The sequence below is a fragment of the Mustela erminea genome, chromosome 8 (genome assembly GCF_009829155.1).
Source record: "Mustela erminea isolate mMusErm1 chromosome 8, mMusErm1.Pri, whole genome shotgun sequence".
Lineage (NCBI taxonomy): Eukaryota > Metazoa > Chordata > Mammalia > Carnivora > Mustelidae > Mustela > Mustela erminea.
The window spans coordinates 72,346,348-72,369,223 of NC_045621.1; the positions used below are offsets into that span (position 1 = coordinate 72,346,348).

A 22,876-nucleotide genomic window follows, 5' to 3' on the forward strand; every position below is an offset into this window, starting at 1 on the left:
CACCCGCCGCCCAGTCGCCGCAGTGGCTGCCGGGATGCGCCGCAGCGAATGGTCGCGCCGGGCGCCGCTCTGAGCGACCTTTCACCCGCGCCCAGCGGTCCGAGGCGGCGGCACAAGGCGGAAGCCATGGCGGAGGCGGCGGCTGCAGCGGGTGGAACGGACGTGGGTGCGAGCTCCGGCTCTGCAGCGGACCGGGACCGGGACCCGGACCCAGACCGGGACCGCGCCGGGCGGAGGCTCCGGGTTCTCTCGGGCCATCTGCTGGGCCGGCCCCAGGAGGCTGTGAGTACCAATGAGTGCAAAGCGCGGAGAGCCGCGTCGGCGGCCACGGCGGCGCCCACTGCCACTCCCGCCGTGCAGGAGTCAGGCACCATCCCCAAGAAGCGGTGAGTAGCGGCTCTGTGGAGCAGGCTGGCGGCGAGACCAGGCCCGGCCTGTGCCGCGGGAGGGCAAAGGCAAGGTGGGAAGGGAGGTGACACCAGTGGGAGGAAAGCATCCCGGTCCCTGAAAGTGAAGAACCGTCTCGAGAAAGAGTGGGCGAGACCCTGGACTCTGGCAGGAAGGGGGCGGGATGGAACGGTGCATTTTGGTCACTTTGGGAGTAACAAATCTGAAGGACTGTTATTGGGGAAGACTTCGGGGGACCCGTTTTCTTGGAGTCTTAATGCCAGGAATTCATTATCCTGAATTAATAGTTGGGGATAAGGTCTTCGAATGGATAGAAAGGTTTCTGACATGATCCTCCAAGATTTAAGTTTGCACTAGGTGATGGCTTTCTTCAAATTCGCGCTAGACTGGGAGTGGGGAGAGGTGGTTCTTGGGGGGAAGGTGCTGACTGGTTTCTATGGGGGCAGGTTTCCATTTGCTTAGGGGCATGGTCTTTGACTTTGAAGGGAGAAAAGTGAGGGATGGGTAAGAAGCAAAAAACTTCAGATACTAGTTAAATGATTTAGGTTGTGGTGGTGACTACTGAACTCTGCTGTAACTAGAAGCTGAAAGACCCTTGCCTGTGGCTGAGGATGTTTTTAAGTGACCCTGGCTTACTACTCTTTGGAGAAATCTTAAGCGCTGATGGCAGCTACCAGAGAAAATATTTTCTGAGATGTGGCTTTGTCATGTGGACGAACTTTCAGAGTGGGAAAAAAAGTGTTGCTAATGTTTAATGATACTGTCAGTGTGCCAGAGATTGTGTTAAGTCTGTTATTTCTTTTACTCCTCTTCAAACTCTTGAGTTTTCTACAGATGAAGAAATAGAACAGATTTACAAAGCCTGCTTCAGATGTTGCATGTTAGAATTCCAGACTAGGTCATATTAACTTTAGGGTCAGTTTCTTAACTTGTACTACTTGTGGTGAATTCATTTATTAATTCCACATTCATGAGTCCTTCATCTGCTAGTACTTACTCTACCCGGAATACATAATGCAGTATTTACTTAAGGAACTAATAGCCTAGTAGGGTAAAGTCATAATACAGTGTGGTAAGAAATTTAGCTGATAACCATAGCAGATGGTCACTAACCCTAATTTTAGGTCTGTATGTCAGGGGGAAGTCTTCCCAGAGTAAGGATTGAGTAAATCTTGAAGTTTGGGTTGGAAGTAAAGTGCCAAAGGAGAAAAGTGTTTTTGGCAGAAAAACAGGGTATTCATTCACAGATAAAGCAGCGAAAGACAGATTGGGAAACTTTTGGAAGTTCTATGGGGTAGGAGGGGTTGAGAATGACAGGGGGTGAGGGCTGGAGGCAAGTCTTGTTTGCAGGATTTTATGTGGGGCAAAATATTACATTTACCTTTTAGAAAGGTTGCATTGGGGACCGAATTGAAGAAGGTTAAGCAGAAGGTTAAGGCTGGGAACCAAGACCTGAGTTTGGATTTCCACTACATGATTCTAGTTGCATGACCTTGGGCAAGTCACTTAACCTTTTTCAGAGCTTTGGTCCTTTGTCTGTGAAATTGAGGACAGTAATTCCTGCTCTGTAGTGTTGCTGTGAGAATTCAGCAATACAGAGTTAAGTGATCAAGTGCTTTAAGTGCATTGCTGGTTATATAACCCTTCAGATGAAATTGTAGATGCAATTTTCATTGAGTCCAAGGACAGGGTAGCCAATTAGGAGACTATTACTCTGATGGCAAATACTGCCATTCTGAACTAAGGTACAATATTGGGAGTAGACAAACCTATTTGAAAAAATATTAAGACGTAAATTTTTTATGACTTGTTTACTGAATGATGGGAGAGGGAGGAATCAAAGATCACATCCTGGCCACAGGCTTCACTTGATGTTATTTGAGCCATCATTGGGTTTAAAACTTTTTTCCCCCAAGTGTACATAAGGGGAAATGTACATTTCCCCTTCATGTACATTTATGTCTGTTCATTTGTATGTATCTGTATGATGTACATTTTTATGCATGTTCACAATCTTAGAACTAAGTAGGTAGGTCAGGTATTCCTTATAGTTGGATTTAGGGGGCCTTCATCTGCAACAGTCAGAGAAAAATAATAATGTTTATAAGGCACACTGAGGTAATGAATGAGGCTTCCCATGGCTGAAGGTGACTGGTCTCTGTGGTTACTCCGTAGACAGAAGGCACAACTGTTACCTATCATTGGTGTAGATTATGGTTAGAAAGCTCTGGTCTTTGGTTCAGAGTTAGGTGTGGCTAGTGGTAAAATCTAGCCCTGTACAACTGTTTTGAAGTTTGAATCAAAATATGAGGGAACATAAAAACTTTTATTAAATAGAAGAGTGATCTCTCTTGGAGAGTGATCTACTTGCTATATTGTTGTTGGGGAGCCAAGGTCTCCCTTCAACTTCCTTCTGCCTTGCTGGGCTTCAGTTTGCCAGCAGCCAAGCTGAGTCTAAAGGGAAGACGAATGATGGAGCAAGGAGCCAGCATGTAAATCTAATAAAGTGTGAGTGTGACTATTTGTCTCTTATTTTGGAATCACTTGCTGATGTGTGTTATTTGTATAACTCCTCTCTGATTACCTTGGATGATGTCACTGGTTGTAATTCTTCTATCTCAGGGCTGGTTTTCATCACAGAATCGAAGGGGTGACTTCTTGAAACTTCATGTTTTCGTTTCCCTCACAAGACCTTCACATGTTAATTTATCCAATTTTTATAGAATAGTTGCTTTATGACAAGTATCATCCTAGGCACTGAAGGCAGAGAGATAAATAATTGTCCTCGCCTCAAAGAATGCACAGTGGTAAGGGAGATACACATTCCAGTACAGTTTGAGTAAAGCTGCTATGAATACAGATGTAGATAGATGTAGCACAAAGGAAAGAAAGAGTGATTATCCTTGGGGTCAGGGAAAGCTTTCTGGAGACAGTTTTAAAATATGGATGATGGTGTGGCAGATTGATTGGATGGTGAAGACAGTTCCAGGCAAAGATAATAGCATATGGCAAAGCAAGGGGGGCATGAAAGTGCATATTGTATTTAGGTAATTGAACAGTTCAGTATTGGTAGAGGTGGGAGTGTTGTAAAAAGAGGAGGGCCCTGGCCCGTCGTGGAGGCCTTGGTCTATAGATCATCAGTCCATTAATTCATTCATTTACTCATTCACTCATTCATGTGTGACTATTTCAGTGCTTACTATGCAACATATAGCAGTGGACAAAAACTCTGCCCTTATGGACTTACATTCTAGTTGGGGTGGAGATAGCAAATAAGTAATACAGTATGTCAGATGGTTATAAGTGTAATGAAGAAAAATGAAGCAGCCAAAGAGATTAGGTAACAGCAAACCTTTGAGGCAGTTAAGCTGGGAAGAGACTTGATCATATCAGGTTTGGGTTTGCATCCAGGTACAGTGTTAAGAATAGACTGGAAAAGGATGAGAATGCACATAGGAAGACTGGTTAGGGAGCTGTTATAGTGGAACAGGTGAGAAATAATGAAGGATTAAATCAAGATGATGCCAGTGAGAATAGAGGAAAAGATGGATTTGAGGTTTGGAAATTAGTGCATTAAGTAATACATAAGATTATGTGACTCTATGCCATAGGAGTTTTGGAGCAATGGTAATAGAAGAGGGATGGTAAGAGTCTTGAGCAACATGGATATTTAAGAGGGTGGGCCAGTCATAACCTGTTGCACTTATCACGTTGGTCTCCTATGAGTTGATTCTAATTACTTCTATCCAGGAACATATATTCTCATTATTTGAAATTGCTGAGCAGAGTTTTGAGAGTGATGAGTGATGGTTTACTTTTGGATCCTCTGTTTTTCTTTAAATTGCATGAATAGTTTCTTTTTTTAATCTTGCTACTGGTTGCAGTTTTAGATTCTTGAAAATCATAGTAAATGCCAATTATGTGACATTTTTATACCTTGGTTTTGGATTTTTTCAGTTAAAAAAAAGCTATTGTAATGTTAGAAAAAGTGAAGAAAAAATCCCTTGTGACATCCGTCCCTGTGCACTGTTAACGGCTTTCCCAGTTGTGGTTTGTGTTAGTCAGAACTGTTCTATGGCAATTTTTACAGAGGTTACAAACTCTCCTCTGAACAAAAGAAGATCTGCTTAAGACTGCTACCAATTGCTTAATTTACTTATACTGCCATTTATGCACACCATTCTTTAAAAAATGTTGTATTATTTAAGAGCTCCCAGAATCCCTAGTAGATGTTTTCCAGACAGAAAAAAGCTGAGTTGACCTTGTGTAAATGTTTCCTAGGAGGGCATCTTTGTCATGCCAAGTTTCAACCATTTATGATTAAAGAGATCATGATTAAGTATAGTGTCATATGGTTAAGGCACTAGTTTATATTGTACTTACTGAATAAATTACAAAATATATGATCCTATCAAACTGAAAGTCTTAATTTTCAAAAACACAATGCATGGTTTTAAAAAATAGACCGACCTGTTTCCTTCTATGAGTGGATTTTGCTGTTTCATTTGTGGGAGAGAACAATTTGAGAATAAAACAGAAATATACTTCTCTTAGATTGCAAGTATCATTTTGGAATGGACCACATTTTCTGTAAGTAGACTTCTTTGTGTCAGGAAGTTACCTACTATAAAGCCACCTACCCCAGTCACTTAATAAAAATATCTAGGAATAAATTAAGTGATCTATTTTTAGGCTGCAGGGGAGTAGAGTGCTGTTGTAGTCAGATGATATACTTTATGGAACACTTTAAAAGGAAATGCTAAGCAAGTATTACTCCTTCCAATTTTATTTTCTTATTATTGAGAAGAGAATTTCTGTTGTTCAGCAGATTAGTATGTTAATTTCAACTCCAAACCAAATCAAAATATCCTGAGTAGAATTTACTCTTTTGACATGAAATAGTAATCACCCTCCTCCCATTAGTATTCTCCTCATTTGTTAGGCTTTAGGAGTAATATTTAATTTTATCACTGTCCCACATCTGAGTTGAGCATCAGTTGAGAATATACATAGAGTATAGACAAGTGGAGATAAAAATGCCAGCTTTATTACAAATGAAGTTGATTGGAGAATATGGCTTAGATTTGGACCACCTAATAATTACTCTGCATTGGATAGATAGTCACAGGTAATGCTGGACCACAGAAGGCCTCCCCTGCCAGAGCAGAGCCAACTCCAGGAAGCTTTATACATGGCCCTGAGACAGACTCTATTATAACCACTTTGTAGCTGATAAATTCTAAGGAGAGAGAAGGCTGACTCCAGAAGCTTGGTGCCTCTTCTCAGAAATTACTAACAAGGTAAATCACTCCCCCCATGAGGAGGGATGACTGTGTGACCATTGGGGAAATCAGGTCAGCTACTCTTCTGAATTCCCTCCAGACTGGAAACTGGATGCTGGAGAATGGAGGTATTACTGACACATTTTTGAGTAAATTAAGGGAAAGGGTTGAAAACTTTATGGTAGGTAGTCGTCCACCTGCATCATTTGCATGTGTCATTCCCATTGCCTACTGAATACATTCCACAATTTTCTTGGTTAGGGCAGTTAAGGTCTTCCAGGGGAACAAACTGGCCTTTCTAGGCCTCTGATTTCCTTGGTACCTACTATGTGCTCTAGCTCTACACCAGAATTATTGCTGTTCTGGGGACATGTCCTTCCTTTCCCCTTTTCTTTGATATGTTAATGTTTCCAAAGTATAGTACACATAGTAGTGATGGTCCTGAGATAATTTGGGATGGTACGTGTCTTACAATCTTACTTGGGTGGTTATAAATGTTTGTGTATATACTTATTATTTTTCGTTAAACCTTTTAATTAAATTTTTATTAATTTTATAAATTATAATTTATATAATTTATAAATTAAATTTTTATTAAATTTATTATAAAAGTAGATGCACAAATCATGTTTACAGCTTAATTACTTTTCACAAATCGAGCACATCCATCTTATCAGTATTTAGATTAAGAAACAACATTACCAGTCAGTCCCCAGAAGCCTTCATGTTCCTCTTCACCTCCCACCAGGATAACCGCAACCTGGTCTGGAGTTGGATTTGCTTGTTTTGAACTTTACGTACATGGAGTCATGTAGTGTATATTCTTTAGTGTGTGGCTTCTTTCCCTTATCGTTATGTTTGTAATATTCATCTATGTTTTCATGTCTAGTTGTATTAGTATTAGTATTAGTATTGTATTTTGTTCATTCTTACTGCTGAGTAGTATTCCATTGGACGTATGTATGTGTGTGTGTGTGTGTGTGTGTGTGTTTTAAAAGCTTTTATTTACTTATTTACAGAGAGAGTGAGTGAGAGAGAATAGAGCAGTGGGAGGAACAAAGGGAGAGGGAGAAGCAAACTCCCTGCTGAGCAGGAAGCCCAACTCTGGGTTCTGTCCCTGGACTCTGGGATCATGACCTGAGCTAAAGGCAGACCCTTAACCGTCTGAGCTTCCCAGGCATCCCATTCAGTTTATCCGTTTTGTTCAGGATAAGCATTTAGGTGGCTGCTAAATTTAGGTTTGAAAATTTATTGATTTTAATATGAAGTACATATCTAATGTTTTCATAGATATTGCTGCATAGAAATAGGCTAAAATGATTAAATGGTAAACATTTAATGTAAACATAAAACTGCCTTTTTAAACACTGTGACCTTAAAGTCTTTGCAGTGTTCAAATGTTATTTATAAACTTATAAGATCAGCTTAAAGTCACAAGTCTAAGTCTTTAATTCAGTTACACATTTGAAATTTTTTACAAGCCATTCATTCTTATAAGTGAGATCCTCTTCAATTTTCTAAGTATATAAAAGATCAATTTCTGCATAGCTTTCTTGAAACAAAAACAGTAACATCTGATTTTGAGTCCCTTCTCAAGCATTTGTATATTTAATTCTAGATCTTTTTATAGTTGAAATAAGCTTATTCATTAAGGAAAGCTATACCATTCTAGGTAGCTGCAGTTACTTTTGACAAGGTAGTTTGCTTCTTGGGTGAGATTTGGAGCTATAGGTATCTTATCATTCACTAAGAAAACTATTGTATTGCATGTAATATTTGTCCTGCAGGCATATCTGAAGTTACTAACCAGAGATTTAAGCTGGCATGCTGACCAAATTCTTGTTGGTAACTTTACTGGGCTTCTCCAAACTCTATTTATAGTTGATCTCATATTATCAACTTGGGTGTGTTCATGTATTCTAGGACCTTGTAATGAAATAATATGAATTATTTCATTTGTTATATTCACATTTTGCAATTCCAACTCAGATTGTTTATGTGGTTGGATTTTGCATTTCTTCATCCTGAGCTTTCCAGGAATCCAGCATCAGAGATACTAAAATAACACTCGATTTCTATTCTGCTGTCAGCTCAAAGTTTATATAATCAGCACTATGCTCTAGAGCTTTCTGTGATGCTGGAAATGTTCTGTAATCTGCTATATAATATGGTAGCCACTAACCACATGTGGCCATTAAGCACTTGAAGTATCATTATGACCAAGGAGCTGAATTTTAACTTTTTTTCAATTTTAATTAATTTTTAAAATTTAAATAGGCATATGTGGCTAGTTACATACCATGTTGGACAGCACAACTGCATATTGAAATCTAACTCATTATCTGTCCTTTCTTGTTTCCAAATGAAGTTACCTTTCTGGCTTTCATTTCATTTTTTTTTTTTTTTCTTTTAAGATTGAACTCTCTCTCTCTCTCTTTAAGATTTTATTTATTTATTTTGTCAGAGAGAGAGAGTGAGCACACAAGCAAGGGGGAGCAGCAGGCAGAGGGTGAAGCTCATTCCCTGCTGAGCAAGGAGCCTGATGCTGGACTCGATCCCAGGACCCTGGGATCATAACCTGAGCCGAAGGCAGATGCTTAAGCAACTGCTACTCTTACACACTTTTATCTCATCTGATCTTCACAACCACCCATTTTACAGATTAGTAACTAAAGTTTGCAGACATTTGCTAGAAAACAGTCATTTGCTATATATACTAAGTGGTAGGGCTTAGATTTGAATCCAGATCTTTTATCTCAAGTCTAGAGCTTTTTCCTTGATACTGTGCTGATATCACCAGTTCTAGTCATTTTTTTCTTCAAAATCTTTCTTAAAACCATTTTGTGGATTAAACAAGTTTTTATTGGTCACTTGTGTTCTAGGTGTTTGGGCTGTGTCAGTGAACAAAATAGGCAAAGATCTATTCTTTCATGGGACTTATATTCTTTTAGGTGAAATAGATAATTAATAACAGTAAATAAATCAATTATTAAGTATGTTAGAAAGTGCTAAGTGCTATGGAAAAAAGAAAAAGAACAGAGTAAGGGGGTAGTGTTCAGATTTTAAAAAGGATATCACTGGAGAACATGACATTTAAGCAAATATTTGAAGGAGATGAGAGTGTTAAGCTCTATGGATATCTAGTTGAGTGAGCGTTCTGGGCACAGAAATAACATGTGCAAATACCTTAAGGGGATGCACATGTGTGTTGTTTTAGGTGGAAAAACAAGTGCAGCTGGAGTCAATTCATAATCTTCCCACCCCCACATTGTTTAAAGTGTGTACCGTTGAGGGGTGGCTGGGTGGCTCAGTGGGTTAAAGCCTCTGCCTTCGGCTCAGGTCATGATCCCAGGGTCCTGGGATCGAGCCCTGCGTGGGGCTCTCTGCTCAGCAAGGAGCCTGCTTCCTCCTTTCTCTCTGCCTGCCTCTCTGCCTACTTGTGATCTCTGCCTGTCAAATAAAGAAATAAAATCTTAAAAAAAAAAAAGTGTGTACCGTTGAAACCTTAGCTCCTAGTTTACCTGTCTCTTCTGTTTTAGTCAAGGTCTCTTATTCATCCTACATTTTCTAACTTCCACAACTTTCCTTGTACCACTTTCTGGAAGATCTTTGCTCGTTGGACACCGGGCTTCAGGGTCTGTGCGTTTTGAGGGTCTTTTTATTTTTGAGAATCGAGACTGGGCAATTGTCGGTTATCTCTTCCCTGTGATTTCTTATATTATAAATAATAACTCTTAAATCATTGTTAAGTATCACGCGATATAATATTTAGGCCTGGAGACTTTAATTCATTTAAAGCAGCTAGATACCTCTTGGCATCTTCTCAGCTGTTTGAATCTTCCATCTACTCAAGTTTGTTGGCAGTTGATTATTGTTTTCTATGTGCTAAGCACTGGGGATAATTAGCACATAGTTTCTGCCTTATGGGACATGTAGGTCTACTAAGGAAAACTGATATGTCTTCTGTTAATGCAGGGTGCTAAGTGCTAGACTAGAGGTAAGAAGTGGGAGGAATGATGACTCGTATAGCAATAGAAGGGCCTCTTCATTTCAAAGAAACATAGATTAGAATGGTGGAGGAGTGCTCTTCTATGTTAAGATGCTATGAGAAAATTCTTAAATCTGAGGGTAAAAACATAGATGAGAGCATTTGGATGAAAATAGAATCAGAAGAATTAGAGTAAGAGAATGTGGCAGTATAATAAAGAACCAGTATGGCACTTGGCCCAGTAATGTTGGGGGCCTTCAGCTACCTGGATAGCTTTTAGAAGTCTTATTCTGAAAGCAGAATATCTGTTAATTTACCATTTAAAAAAAAATCAGAGGAGGGGCGCCTGGGTGGCTCAGTGGGTTAAAGCCTCTGCCTTCAGCTCAGGTCATGATCCCAGGGTCCTGTGATCAAGCCCCGCATTGGGCTCTTTGCTGGGCAGGGAGCCTACTTCCTCCTCTCTCTCTGCCTGCCTCTCTGCCTGCTTCTGATCTTTATCTGTCAAGCAAATAAATAAAATCTTTAAAAAAAAAATAAATTTAAAAAAATCAGAGGGTACTTAATTGATGCTGAAATGTAACACATTTTATTTGAAGAAAAAAAACAGTCAAAATGAAGACTTTTTGAAAATAATGAAGAGATAAACACTATAGCTTCTCGACATCTTTTAGATATGTCATATATGTGTAAAGTTGTGCTGTAATAATGTCTTGAAACCACCATTTTTCACTATCTTATGTGTATAACTTTCTTTTTTTTTTTTTTTAAAGATTTTATTTATTTATTTGTCAGAGAGAGAGAGAGCATGCGAGTGAGCACAGGCAGACAGAGTGGCAGGCAGAGGCAGAGGGAGAAGCAGGCTCCCTGCTGAGCAAGGAGCCTGATGTGGGACTCCATCCCAGGACGCTGGATCATGACCTGAGCTGAAGGCAGCCGCTTAGCCAACTGAGCCACCCAGGCGTCCCATCTTATGTGTATAACTTTCTATGTCAAGAAATGTTAATGGCAACCTCATCCTCAGGGACTCATCAGGTATTGCGTTATATGTAGGTACTCTAAGTTCAACCAGGACAGTATCACTTTTTATTGTGTTCAGTCTTTCCCTATTATAAAGAATGCTGTGATAAACTTTTTACAATTAAATCCCTAAAAATTTCCATAAGACAAATTTTTTTTAAAAATTTTACTTATTTATCAGAGAGAGAGGGGGGAGAGAGCGAGCACAGGCAGACAGAATGTCAGGCAGAGGCAGAGGGAGAAGCAGGCTCCCCGCCGAGCAAGGAGCCCAATGCGGGACTTGATCCCAGGACGCCGGGATCATGACCCGAGCCGAAGGCAGCTGCTTAACCAACTGAGCCACCCAGGCGTCCCCATAAGACAAATTTTTTAAAAGGATTAAAGAACATCGAAAATTTTTTAGATGGGTTAAAGAACATTGGAATACATTATTCATTCATCTCAGTGGACAGAGGCAGAAATAAAGCACAGTTGCTTCTTTGGATTTAATTTTGACCAAGAATAAAGAATTGGAAATTATTGGAATCTCAGGAGAAAGACTCCTATCATGTTTGAGCAGATTTATATCTTAAAATTTAAGAAAGCAGCTTTCCAGAAATTCACCTAAAAGGAAATGCAATGTTTAGGCCTGGGTTGCTAAAGGGAATCCAGAACATGACCACAGAGAGCCTAGGAAATATTGCTTAACCTTGCCTAGGCCTTGGAAGTGATGAGGAGAGAGAACTGAGGCAACTGGCTAAATGTGCCAGTTTATTTATTTTTATTTTTAACATTTTATTTATTTATTTGACAGAGAGAGAGAGACTGCGCACAAGCTGGGGGAGCAACAGAGGGAGAGGGAGAAGGAGACTCTCTGCTGAGCTGGGAGCCTGATGTGGGGCTTGATGCCAGGACTCTGGGATCATGACCTGAGCCGAAGGTCAGACGCTTAACCAACTGAGCCACCCAGGCACCCCAGTGTGCCAGTTTAAACCACTTACTGTTATTAGTTAATATTGTATACTACATGCGTATTCAGATGGCTCATACTCTTTGGTCAAATCTTTCTACATCTTGTGATGCAACTTAAGAATTGTAATGTCAGGGCGTCTGGGTGACTCAGTCATTGGGTGTCTGCCTCCTGCTCCTGGGATCAAGCCCCAAATTGGGCTCCCTGCTCAGTGGGAGGCCTGCTTCTCCCTCTCCCACTCCCCCTTCTTGTGTTCCCTTTCTAGCTGTCTTTCTATCAGTCAAATAAAAATGTTAAAAAAAAAAAAAAAGAATTATGTCTGTAGTTTTCTTTTTCTCCCAACATACTATGTTGAAAAAATTGAAACATACTACAAAATTCAATTTTATAATAAACATTTAAAAAATGTTTTTAAAGAATTATTTATTTATTCACTTATTTGACAGAGAAGTCACGAGTAGACAGAGAGGCAGGCAGAGAGACAGGGAAGCAGGCTCCCTGCTGAGCAGAGAGCCGGACCCGGGCCTCAATCCCAGGACCCTGAGACCATGACCCGAGCTTACGAAGGCAGAGGCTCAACCCACTGAGCCACCCAGGCGCCCTGTAGTAAACATTTTTATACCAACCACTTAGATTCTACCATAATATCATACTATGTTTCTGTGTCCCATATCTGTCCATTAATTCAGCATTTTCTCCATACAGTGTTAGTCTATCTTATTTTTGATGAATTTTAAAGAAAATTAGTAGCTTCATTTTTAAAGTAAAATCTCTTGTATTAGTTTTCACTACTATTGAGGGAATTTTTAAGTTAATATCTCTAACTCTTCAATCTCCATTTTCACATTTTCAATTATTGGACATTTTTATCTGAGGATTGGTGTTTTGATATAGTGGTAATCCCTTTTTGAAGTAAAATTTTCAAAGTCTATTTTTTTAAAGTAAAATGTTCTGCTTTTGTTCTTTTATGTTGATCTTGATTTCCAGATAGTATTTTGTCTGCTTTGTCTCTGCAAAATATTTGTAGCTTCCCAACATAATTATTAGATTCCCAGTCTCATTTTGGCTTTATTTCCAAGTTCTTTCCTGCCATCTGCAATTATTTTCAAAAAGTACATTCTAGTTTGCTATGCCTGTCTTCAGATTTTATATAAGAGGCAACCTTTTTAAAGAATGAATTCTTATTTGTTAGCATGTGTGTTCATTAGGACTTTTGTTTAAAAGTGTCAATTAATTTGAGCTAACTGAAAAAAGAAGAGAGCAAGGACACGGGGGTGTCTGGGTGGCTCAGCTGGTTAAGCATCTGCCTTCGGCTCAGGTCATGATCCCTGAGTCCTGGGATCAAGCCCCACATCACGCTCCCTGCTTGGCAGGGAGTCTGCTTCTCTCCTGCCTACTGTTCCTGGAGCTTGTGTGCTCTCTCTCTCTCTCTCTCTCTTTCTCTTTCACTCTCATTCTATATCAAATAAATTAAAAAAAAAAAAAAAAAAAGAATACCAGGGCACCTTCCTCAAGGGCAGGAATAGGGCTTTGCCTCAGGGTGGAATTAGAACTAAAACCCAGAAAGTCATCAGGTTTCTTGCTAGCATCATTTCTTGGTAGTATCTGCTACGTGTTTCTCTTTTGGCTCTTCTGTCCAAATGGTAAAATATGGTAACCCCTCTCCTGGATATTCAGCCAGTTAGCAGCAAATAATTGAACTGTCTTGTTCCCAATAGCTGAGTCACATGTCTACGTTGTTCTAATTAGCAATTGCCTAGAAATGAGTGGTGGTGATCTTAGTTCAAAAATAGTTGCCCAGGCAGCTAAATGAACTGAACTTACTCTGTTTATCATATGTAGAAATATGTCACAGCCAGATCATCTGCTTGTCTTTTTTGATGAATCCTTCCCCAGAATCTTGCTCCATGAGTCATCCTTTTGTTTTCCTCTTGAGCTTCAATCTTTTTTTTTCTTTTTTTCCTAGTTGATGATTTTTTAAAAATCAAATTATAATTAACATGCAGTTTCAAGTATACAGTATAAGGATCCAATTCTGTTATTACTCATTGTGCATCAAGATGAGTATACTCTTACTCCCCTTTATTTCATCCATCCCTCTGCCCACCTCCCCTCTACAACCACCAGTTCTTTGTATTTAAGAGTCTGTTTTTGGGTCTCTTTCTTCCTTTGTTTGTTTGTTTCTTAAATTCCATACATGAGCACAATCATGTGGTATTTGTCTTTCTCTCACTGATTTATTTCACTTAGCTTTATACCTTTGAGGTCCAACTATGTTGCTGCAAATGGTAAGATCTCATTCTTTTTTATGGCTGAGTAATATTCCATTGTAATAATATCACATGTTCTTTATCCATTCATCCAAGGATGAACACTAGGTTTACTTCCATATCTTGACTATTGTAAATAATACTTAAGTAAACAAGGGTGCATATATTTTTTAGAATTAGTGTTTTTGTTTTCTTTCGGTTAGTACCCAGTAGTGGAATTACTGGATCATATCAAAATTCTATTTTTAATCTTTTGAGGAACTGCTCTATTGTTTTTCAGAGTGTGTGCTGTACCAATTTGCATTCCTACCAACAGTACACGAGTGTTCCTTTTCCTCTACATCCTCATCAACACTTATTATTCCTTGGGTTTTGATTTTAGTCATTCTGATAGGTGTAAGGTGGTGTCTCACTTTGGTTTTGATTTGCATTTCCCTGACAATTAGTGATGATGAGCATCTTTTCTCATGTGTCTGTTGGCCATCTGTATGTCTGTTTTGGAAAAATGTCTAGTTAGGTCCACCGGCCATTTTTTAATCGGATTATTTTGGGAGGGGCTTGGTGTTGAGTTGTGTATGTTCTTTGTATATTTTGGATATTAATTCCTTGTTGGCTATATCATTTGCAAATATCTTCCATTCGGTAGGTTGCCTTTTTTTTGTTTTGTTTTGATAGTTTCCTTTGCTGTGCAAAAGCTTTTTACTTTGGTGTAGTCTTAAACTACACTTTGGTGTATTTAATTTTGCTTTTGTTTCCTTTCCCTCAAAGAGACATACCTAGAGGAATGGTTCATGCAGCCAATGTCAAAGAAATTACTGCCTGTGTTTTCTTCTAGGATTTTTATCGTTTTAGGTCAGACATTTAAATTTTTAATCTATTTTGCATTGATTTCTTGTGTGTGGTGTAATGAAGTGGTCCACATTCATTCTTTTGCATGTAGCTGTTCAGTGTTCTCTGAACCATTTGTTGAAGAGACTGTCTTTTCCCTATTGTGTATTCTTGCCTCCTTCATCATAGATTAATTAACCATATATGCAGGGGTTTATTTTTGAGCTCTTTATTTTATTCTATTGATCTGTGTGTCTGTTTTTGTGCCAGTACCATAGTGTTTTGATTACTATAGCTTTGTAGTATATCTTGCAATCTGTGATTGTTATACCTCCACTCTTGTTCTTCTTTCTCAGAATTGTTTGGGTATTTGGACTCTTGCGGTTCCATACAAATTTTACTATTATTTATTCTAGTTCCTTGAAAAATGTTGGTATTTTAATAGGGATTGCATTGAATCTGTGGATTGCTTTGGATAATACGGACATTTGAAAAATACTGGGTCTTCCAGTCCTTGAGCATAGAATATCTTTCCATTTGTTTGTGTCATCTTCAGTTTTTTCAAGAGTGTTTTATGGCTTTAGGAGGGTTAATTTTATTCCTTTTGGTGTAATTGTAACTGGAATTATTTGGTTAGGTTTATTCCTAGGTATTTTATTCCTTTTGGTGTAACTGTAAGTGGTATTATTTTCATAATTTCTCTTTTTGCTATTTCATTATTAGTGTACAGAAATGCAGCAGGGGTGCCTGGGTTGCTCAGGTCATGATCCAGGGGTCCTGGGATCACATCCCACATTAGGCTCCCTCAGTAGGGAGCTTGCTTCTCCCTCTCTCTGCCACTCCCCCTGCTTATGCATTCTCTCAAATAAATAAAATCTTAAAAAAAGAAAGAAATGCAATAGATTTCTGTATATTAATTTTGTGTTCTGCAACTTGACTGAATTCATTTATTAGTTCTAATTGTTTTTTGGTGGAATCTTGAGGGCTTTCTATATGTAGTAAAATGTCATCCTCAAACAGTGGAACTTTTACTTCTTCCTTACTCGTGTAGATGCCTTTTATTTCTTTTTGTTGTCTCATTGGCTGGAACTTCCAGTACTGTGTTGAATAAAGGTGGCAAGAGTGGACATCCTTGTTTTGTTTCTGATCTTAAAGGAAAAGCTCTGTTTCTCACCATTGAGGATGATGCTAGTTGTGGGTTTTTCATATATGGCCTTTATAACATTGAAGATTATTCCCTCCAGACCTTTTTTATTGAGAGTTTTTATCATGACTGGGTTTTGTATTCTGTCAGTTATTTTTTCTGCATCTCTTGAGATGTACATGTGATTTTTTTCCTTTCTCTTGTTCATCAGAGATATTGGCCTCTTGTTTTCTTTTTTGGTAGTGTCTTTGTTTGGTTTTAGGGTAATGTTGGCCTTATAAAATGAATTTGGAAGTTATTTTTCTTTTCTTTTCTTTCTTTTTTTTTTAGAATTATTTATTTTAGAATGTGTGTGTGAATGGGGGAGGGGAAGGGTGAAGAGAATCTCAAGCAGACTCCCTGCTGACCATGAAGCCCAATGTGGGGCTTGATCTTACGACCCTGAGATCACAACCTGATTGAAGTCAAGAGTTGGATGCTTAACTAGCTGGGCCACCCAGGTCCCCCTTCTTTTTCTGGTTTGTTTGTTTGTTTGTTTGTTTTGAATAGTTTGAGAAGAAGAGGTGTTACCTCTTACTTAAAATTTTGGTAGAATATTTTGGTAGAATTCACCTGTCAAGCCATCTGGTTTTGGACTTTTGTTTGTTGGAAGTTTTTTGATTATGCATTCAATTTCATTGCCAGTAATCATTCTGTTCAAATTTCTATTTCTTTCTAATTCAATTTTGGAAGATTATATGTTCCTAGGAATTTATACATATCTTCTAGGTTATCTAATTTGTTGACATATCATTTTTTATAATATTCTCTTATACTCCTTTGTATTCTTGTAGTGTTGGTTGTTAGTCTTCAGTTCTGATTTTATTTGAGTACTCACTTTCTCTCTTTTTTAATGAGTCTGGCTAAAGATTTATCAATTTTATTTATCTTTTCAAAGAACTAGCTCCTAGTTTCATTGATCTGTTCTATTGTTTTTATAATCTTGATTGTATTTTTTTCTATTCTAATCTTAAGTACTTCCTTTTTCTGTTGGCTTTGGGCTTTGTTTGTTCTTTTTCTACCTCCTTAGGGTGTTAGGTTCACTTATTTATTTGAGATTTTTCTCGTTTCTTGAGATAGGCGTGTAATACTCTAATCTTCCCTCTTAGAACAGGTTTTGCTGTATCCCAAAGAGTTTGGACTATTGTGTTTTAATTTTCATTGTCTCTGTATTTTTTTATTTCCTCATTGATTTCTTAGTTGACCCATTCATTGTTTAGTAACATGTGATTTAGCCTCCATGTATTTGTGTTCTTTCCTTATTTTTTCTTGTGATTGGTTTCTAGTTTCATACTGTTGTGGTTGGAAAAGATGGATGATATGATTTCAGTCTTAAAATTTATCAAGACTTGTTTTGTGGCCTAATGATGTATTTTGGAGACTGTTTCATGTTCACTTGAAAAGAATGTAAATTCTGTTTTTGAATGGAGTGTTCTGAATATATCTGTTAGGTCCGTCTGGTCTAATGTGTCATTTAAAGCATTTTCTTTTTGATTGATCTCTCCATTGATATAAATGGGGTGTTAAAGTCCCTCATTATTATCTTCTTATTGTCAGTTTCTTCCTTTGTGTCTGTTAATTATTGCTTTATGTATTTAGGTGCATCCATGTTGGGTACATAGATATTTATAATGTTATATCCCCTTGTTGGATTGTTTTATTGTTTTGTAGTGTTCTTTGTCTCTTGGTACAGTCTTTGTTTTAAAGTCTATATTGTCTGATATAAATATTGCTACCTCAGCTTTCATTTGTTCCCATATGATGGTAAATTTTTTCTATCCCTTCATTTTCAATCTGCATATGTGTTTAGTTCTGAAGTGAATCTCTTATAGGTAGCAAGATGGGTCTTGGTTATTTTTTTTATCCATTTAGTCACCCTATGTCCTTTTTTTTTAAATTTTAAAAAATTCCGGTATAATTTACCCTATGTCTTTCAACTGGAGCATTAAATCCATTTACATTTGAAGTAATTATTAATAGGTATGTACTTATTGCCATTTTGTTACTTGTTTTATGATTGTTTTTGCAGTTCTTCTCTGTTTCTTTCTTCTTTTACTCTCCCCTTGTGGTTTGATGGTTTTCTTTGGTGTTACATTTGAATTCCTTTCTTGAGATGCCTGGGTGGCACAGTCAGTGTCCAACTCTTGATTTCAACTCAGGTCATGATCTCAGGGTCATGGGATTGAGCCCCATGTTGGGCTCCAGACTGCTGAGCATGGAGTCTGCTAGGAATTCTCTCTACCCCTCCCTCATGCCCACATGTACACATTCTCTTTCTCTCTTAAAAAAAAAAAAAAAAAGAATTCCTTTCTTTATATTATAGGTTTTTGATTTTTGGTTACCATTTATGTTCACATATAACATTTTATGTTTATAGCAGTCTGTATCAGATTGGTGATTGTTTAAGTTGAAACCATTCTAAAAGCATTAAATTTTTACTACACCCACGTTTTGTGTATATGATGCCACACTTTACATCCTTTTATTTTGCTAATCCCTTGACTGATTTGTGTAGATGTAATTGACTTTACCACTTCTTTGTATACTAGTTTTATAAGTGATAAATCTACTCTTATTACATATTTGCATTTTCCTATGAAATTTTTTCCTTTCACAGTTTTCTTACTCATTATGGACTTTTCTTTCTACTCAAAGAATTCCCTTTAACATTTCCTATAAGGCTGGTTTAATGGTGATATACTCCTTTAACTTTTGTTTGGGAAACGATATTTCTGTCTATTCTGAATGGTAATCTTGTTGGGTGGAGTATTCTTTGTTGAATGTTTTTCCTTCAGTACTTTGAATGCATCATGCACCTCCCTTTTGGTCTACTAAGTTTCTGCTGAAAAATCAGCTCATGGCCTTATAGGATTTCCCTTATATGTAACTGTTTCCTTTTCTCTTGCTGCTTTTAAGATTTCCTCTTTATTATTACTTTTTGCCATTTTAATTATGTGTCTTGGTGTGGACCTGCTTTGGTTTATCTTGTTAGCAACCTTCTGTGCTTCCTGGATCTGGATGTCCATTTTCTTCCTCAGATTAGGGAAGTTTTCAGCTACTGTTTTTTCAGATAAGGTTTCTGTCCCCTTCTCTCTCTCCTCTCCTGAGATCCCTATAATGCAAATGTTATTGCACTTGATGATGTGGCAGAGTTCCCTTAACCTAATCTCCATTTTTGTTATTATTATTATTATTGTTTTTTCTTTCCATTTTGCTCTTCTCCTTAGTGGCTTTCCAATACCCTGTCTTCCAGATTGCTGATCTGTTCTTCTGCCTCCTCCTATTTGCTGTCAATTCCCTTTGTATATATTTTTTTAAAGATTTTATTTATTTATTTGACAGACAGAGATCACAAGTAGGCAGAGAGAGAGGGAAGCAGGCTCCCTGCTGAGCAGAGAGCCCGCTGTGGGGCTCGATCCCAGGACCCTGGGATCATGACCTGATCTGAAGGCAGAGACTTTAACCCACTGAGCCACCCAGGCGCCCCTCCTTTTGTGTATTTTTAATTTCAGTTATTTTGTACTTATGACTGTATGTATATAATTCTCTTTGTTAACATATAGTTATATATGTATCATTTCTTTGTTGAAGGTCTCACTGAATTTTTTCTTAAGTCTAGTATCTTTATGACTGACAGTACTTTGAGTTCTTTATCAGGCATATAATTTATTTCCATTTCTTTCTTTCTTTCTTTTTTTTAACGTGGGTGTCGAGCCCATTGTGGGGCTTGGACTCACAACCCTGACATCAAGACCTATGCTGAGATCGAGAGTCGAGTACTTAACTGACTGAGCAACCCAGGCACCCAACTTATCTCCATTTGCTTTATTTAGCTCTTTTGTTGTGGCTTTGTCCTGTTTTTCATTTGGGACGCAGTCTTCTGTCTCTTTGCCTTTTGTGGATGCACTGGGTAGAGTTTGGTCCTTGTGTTGTTAAGGGGCCAATGTGGGGCCACTGCTTATTGTTGGATAGTGTCAGCAATCAGAGCAGGTGACCTTCCTCAGCTTGTCTGTTGGTCTGTATTCACACTGACCTGCAGGGTGCTTTTCTCACACTGTCCCCTGAAAGGCTTTCATTTGTGGGCAGGGTGGGCCATCAGACCAGATGCCTTCTCCCAGTCCAGGACTAATCAGAAGGGCATATTCTCTGCACTGCTAGTTATGAGGTTTGTTGCTGGGACTGCAGGCACACCGGTGTGTGGTTATATTCCCCGCTCCCCAGGACAGGAGTCACTTTGAAGTCGCTCTGGTCCTTGTTGGGGTAGCTTCCAGGGAGAGTTGGGGCAAGAGCAGCTTTGAAGGGACACCTGCTGAGTGGGTCAGGTAGGGAGGGGTGGATCCAAAGCAGAACATTTGCAGGGTGCCTGGTACTAACAAGATAGGTAGAGAGTGTCCTTGCTGGTTCCTGTAAGTGACCGACTATCTAGGCTTGGGTAGGGTGAGAGAAATGGTGCCCACCAGCATTTTTGTTCTTGGAGAAGTCTCCTAAGGATCCCTGTCCCTCCAGTGCCCTTCTGAGATTAGTGAATAAACCTTCATTATATCCAGGTGCTTTTCAAACTGCTGCTTCTATGCTGTATCTTGCTAGGTTATTTGTTATGCTGGCCCTTTAAGGGTGGAGACTGTTTTTTAATCTCCCTCTGGGTGTCTCCCAGAGCTATGCTGGATGATTTTTTTTTTTTTTAAAGTACCTAGAGTTAAGCCCTGCTTATTGCAAAAAACACCCTGAATTAAGCCCCACTGGTTTTCAAAGCCAAATGTTATGAGAATTTGTCTTCCAAGGGCCTCCAAGTTTGGAGTGTTTAGGGTAGGGTCTGATTCTTCCACTTCTCTCTGCTTTTGGTATCCCTCTTGTTTGTGGTTAGTCTCCTGAGAGAGGGTTGGTGGGAATGGGATGGAGGGGTGAGCAGGAGAGGTGTGGGTGGGGACCAGAGTTTGGTTCCCAATTATGTCTCTGCATCTCCTACCTTTTGATGTGGAAAGTCTGTTCTGACAGTCTTTGGGTGGTTTTCAGAGTTAGCTGCACTTGTGTAGCTCTATCTTAGTGTGTCTTGGGACAAGGTGAGCTCAGGATCCTCCTACTTAGCCATTTTCCCAGAACCCCATCAGTCTTTTTTTCTTTGTTGCTTTTTCCTGCTTCTTAAAATCACACCCAGATAATTTATTGAGATTGTTTTCAGCCTATGTCACTCTTTTGAAGCAGCCCTTTTAAAAGCCATCAATAATCCAATTATAAAATCCTTAGTCATTTTATTGAGCAGTTTCCAATACCTGGTACCTAATATCTCTTTCCTTAGCTCCCATGTTATTACACTATCTTGGTTTTCTTCCTACTCTTCTGGCCATGATTTTGCTGACTTTTCTTCCTTCTGCTTCCTAAATTTACAAATCCTTGAGATTATTTTTTTAGTCCTTTTTTCTTTCTTTCTTTCTTTCTTTTTTTTTTTTTCCTAAGATTTTATTTATTTATTTGACAGAGGTGGGGAGAGAGAGAGAGAGAGAGAGAGAGAGAGAGAGCACAAGTAGCCAGAGCGGCAGGCAGAGGGAGAGGGAGAAGCAGACTCTCTACTGTGCAGGGAACCCGATGCAGGGCTTTATCCCAGGACCCTGGGATCATGACCTGAGCCAAAAGCAGCCACTTAACCGAGTGAGCCAGTCCTTTTTTTTTTTTCCTTAACATTTTCTTTCTTAATAACCTCATCGACTCAGACTGTATTAGCTTTACCACTATTTGGGGGGGAACTTCTAATATTTCTGTCAACTTCTGTTTTCATAATTTTTTTAAAAAGATTTATTTATTTATTTGACAGACAGAGATCACAAGTAGGCAGAGAGGCAGGCAGAGAGGAGGAAGCAGGCTCCCTGCTGAGCAGAGAGCTCCATCCCAGGACCCTGAGACCATGATCCTAGCTGAAAGCAGAGGCTTTAACCCACTGAGCCACCCAGGCGCCCCCCATTTTCACATTTTTAATGTACATTTCTGTCTGACTATTTTGCTGAATTCTTCAACCTAGTATGCATGTATAAGGTCGTTATTTTAGCCTAGTACTAGTATTCAATCCTGATACTCCACTATTTCTGTTTACTTCTACTGTTACTTAGATACCTTTCAAGGCCAGTGTCTCAGTTATAAGGCCTTGCTGAGCTCCATTCCCTCTCCCTTATCTAGGCTGTTAACACACCAGATAGAGTCTATTAGTTGTAATTATCAAGACATTTTTGTTTTTCTCCCATTGACCCCAACCTAGATGAAATCTTAATTGTCTCACATCTACTCTGGTCTTCCTTTATTTTTTCCCCTTCAGATGATTCTCCATTCCATTCCCAGACCAATCTTTGTTCAGAGGAAGTGTGAGTACTTGCTACCTGCTAGTGCTGTGCTACATTCTAATGTTGCAAAATTTATTAACAGCCCAGTAGACATATAAACAGATATGTAGAAGTTATGACATAGTAAATGCTATAATCAGTGTAATACAGAGGGAGCCATAAATTCTTCCTGAGGAAGATAGGAAAGGCTTTAGAGGAAAAGTAACTTTTGGACTGGTTCTTGATGGATAAATAGTTTTCTAGAGGGAGAAGGGTATTTCAGATAGGGAAGTGTGTATATATGTTTATATACATATATGTATGCATATATATATATATGCATAAAAAATCAATGGTGTATATAAGGAAATGTGTTAACTTTCAGTGTGGCTGGAAGAATTGTTGTTAAGGGAGGTAAAAATGTAGTTCAGAGCCAGATTGCAAAAGACATTGTATGCTATATTAAAGAATTGGAGTTTCATTCACACTGGAGTATAGCAAAATTTTAAAGCAGATGCTGTTAGATTTTTACTTTTGGTGGCTGTGTGAAACATAGAATATACTGTTTTGATCCTATTGCTCCCTGTTGATTATTGAAGTAATAAAGCTTAATCCCTTAATTTGGTATTCAAAGTTCTTTTGT

General features: G+C 38.6%; 1 protein-coding gene across 2 annotated transcripts in view; it reads left to right on the forward strand.

Moving 5' to 3' along the window:
* Positions 1–13: 13 nt before the first annotated feature.
* AGPS (alkylglycerone phosphate synthase) overlaps positions 14–22,876 on the forward strand; it is a 149,948-nt gene continuing 127,085 nt past the window's right edge. Inside the window, exons 1-2 of one of the 2 annotated variants that reach the window (XM_032356041.1) lie at positions 17,055–17,059; positions 21,455–21,458. Coding sequence is in view for 1 of the 2 variants with exons in the window: in XM_032356040.1 (XP_032211931.1) it covers positions 49–386 (338 nt within the window). In the remaining variant the exon portion in view is untranslated. Of the gene's footprint in view, positions 387–17,054; positions 17,060–21,454; positions 21,459–22,876 lie in introns of those variants that run through there. The other variant, XM_032356040.1, reaches the window with a different exon arrangement.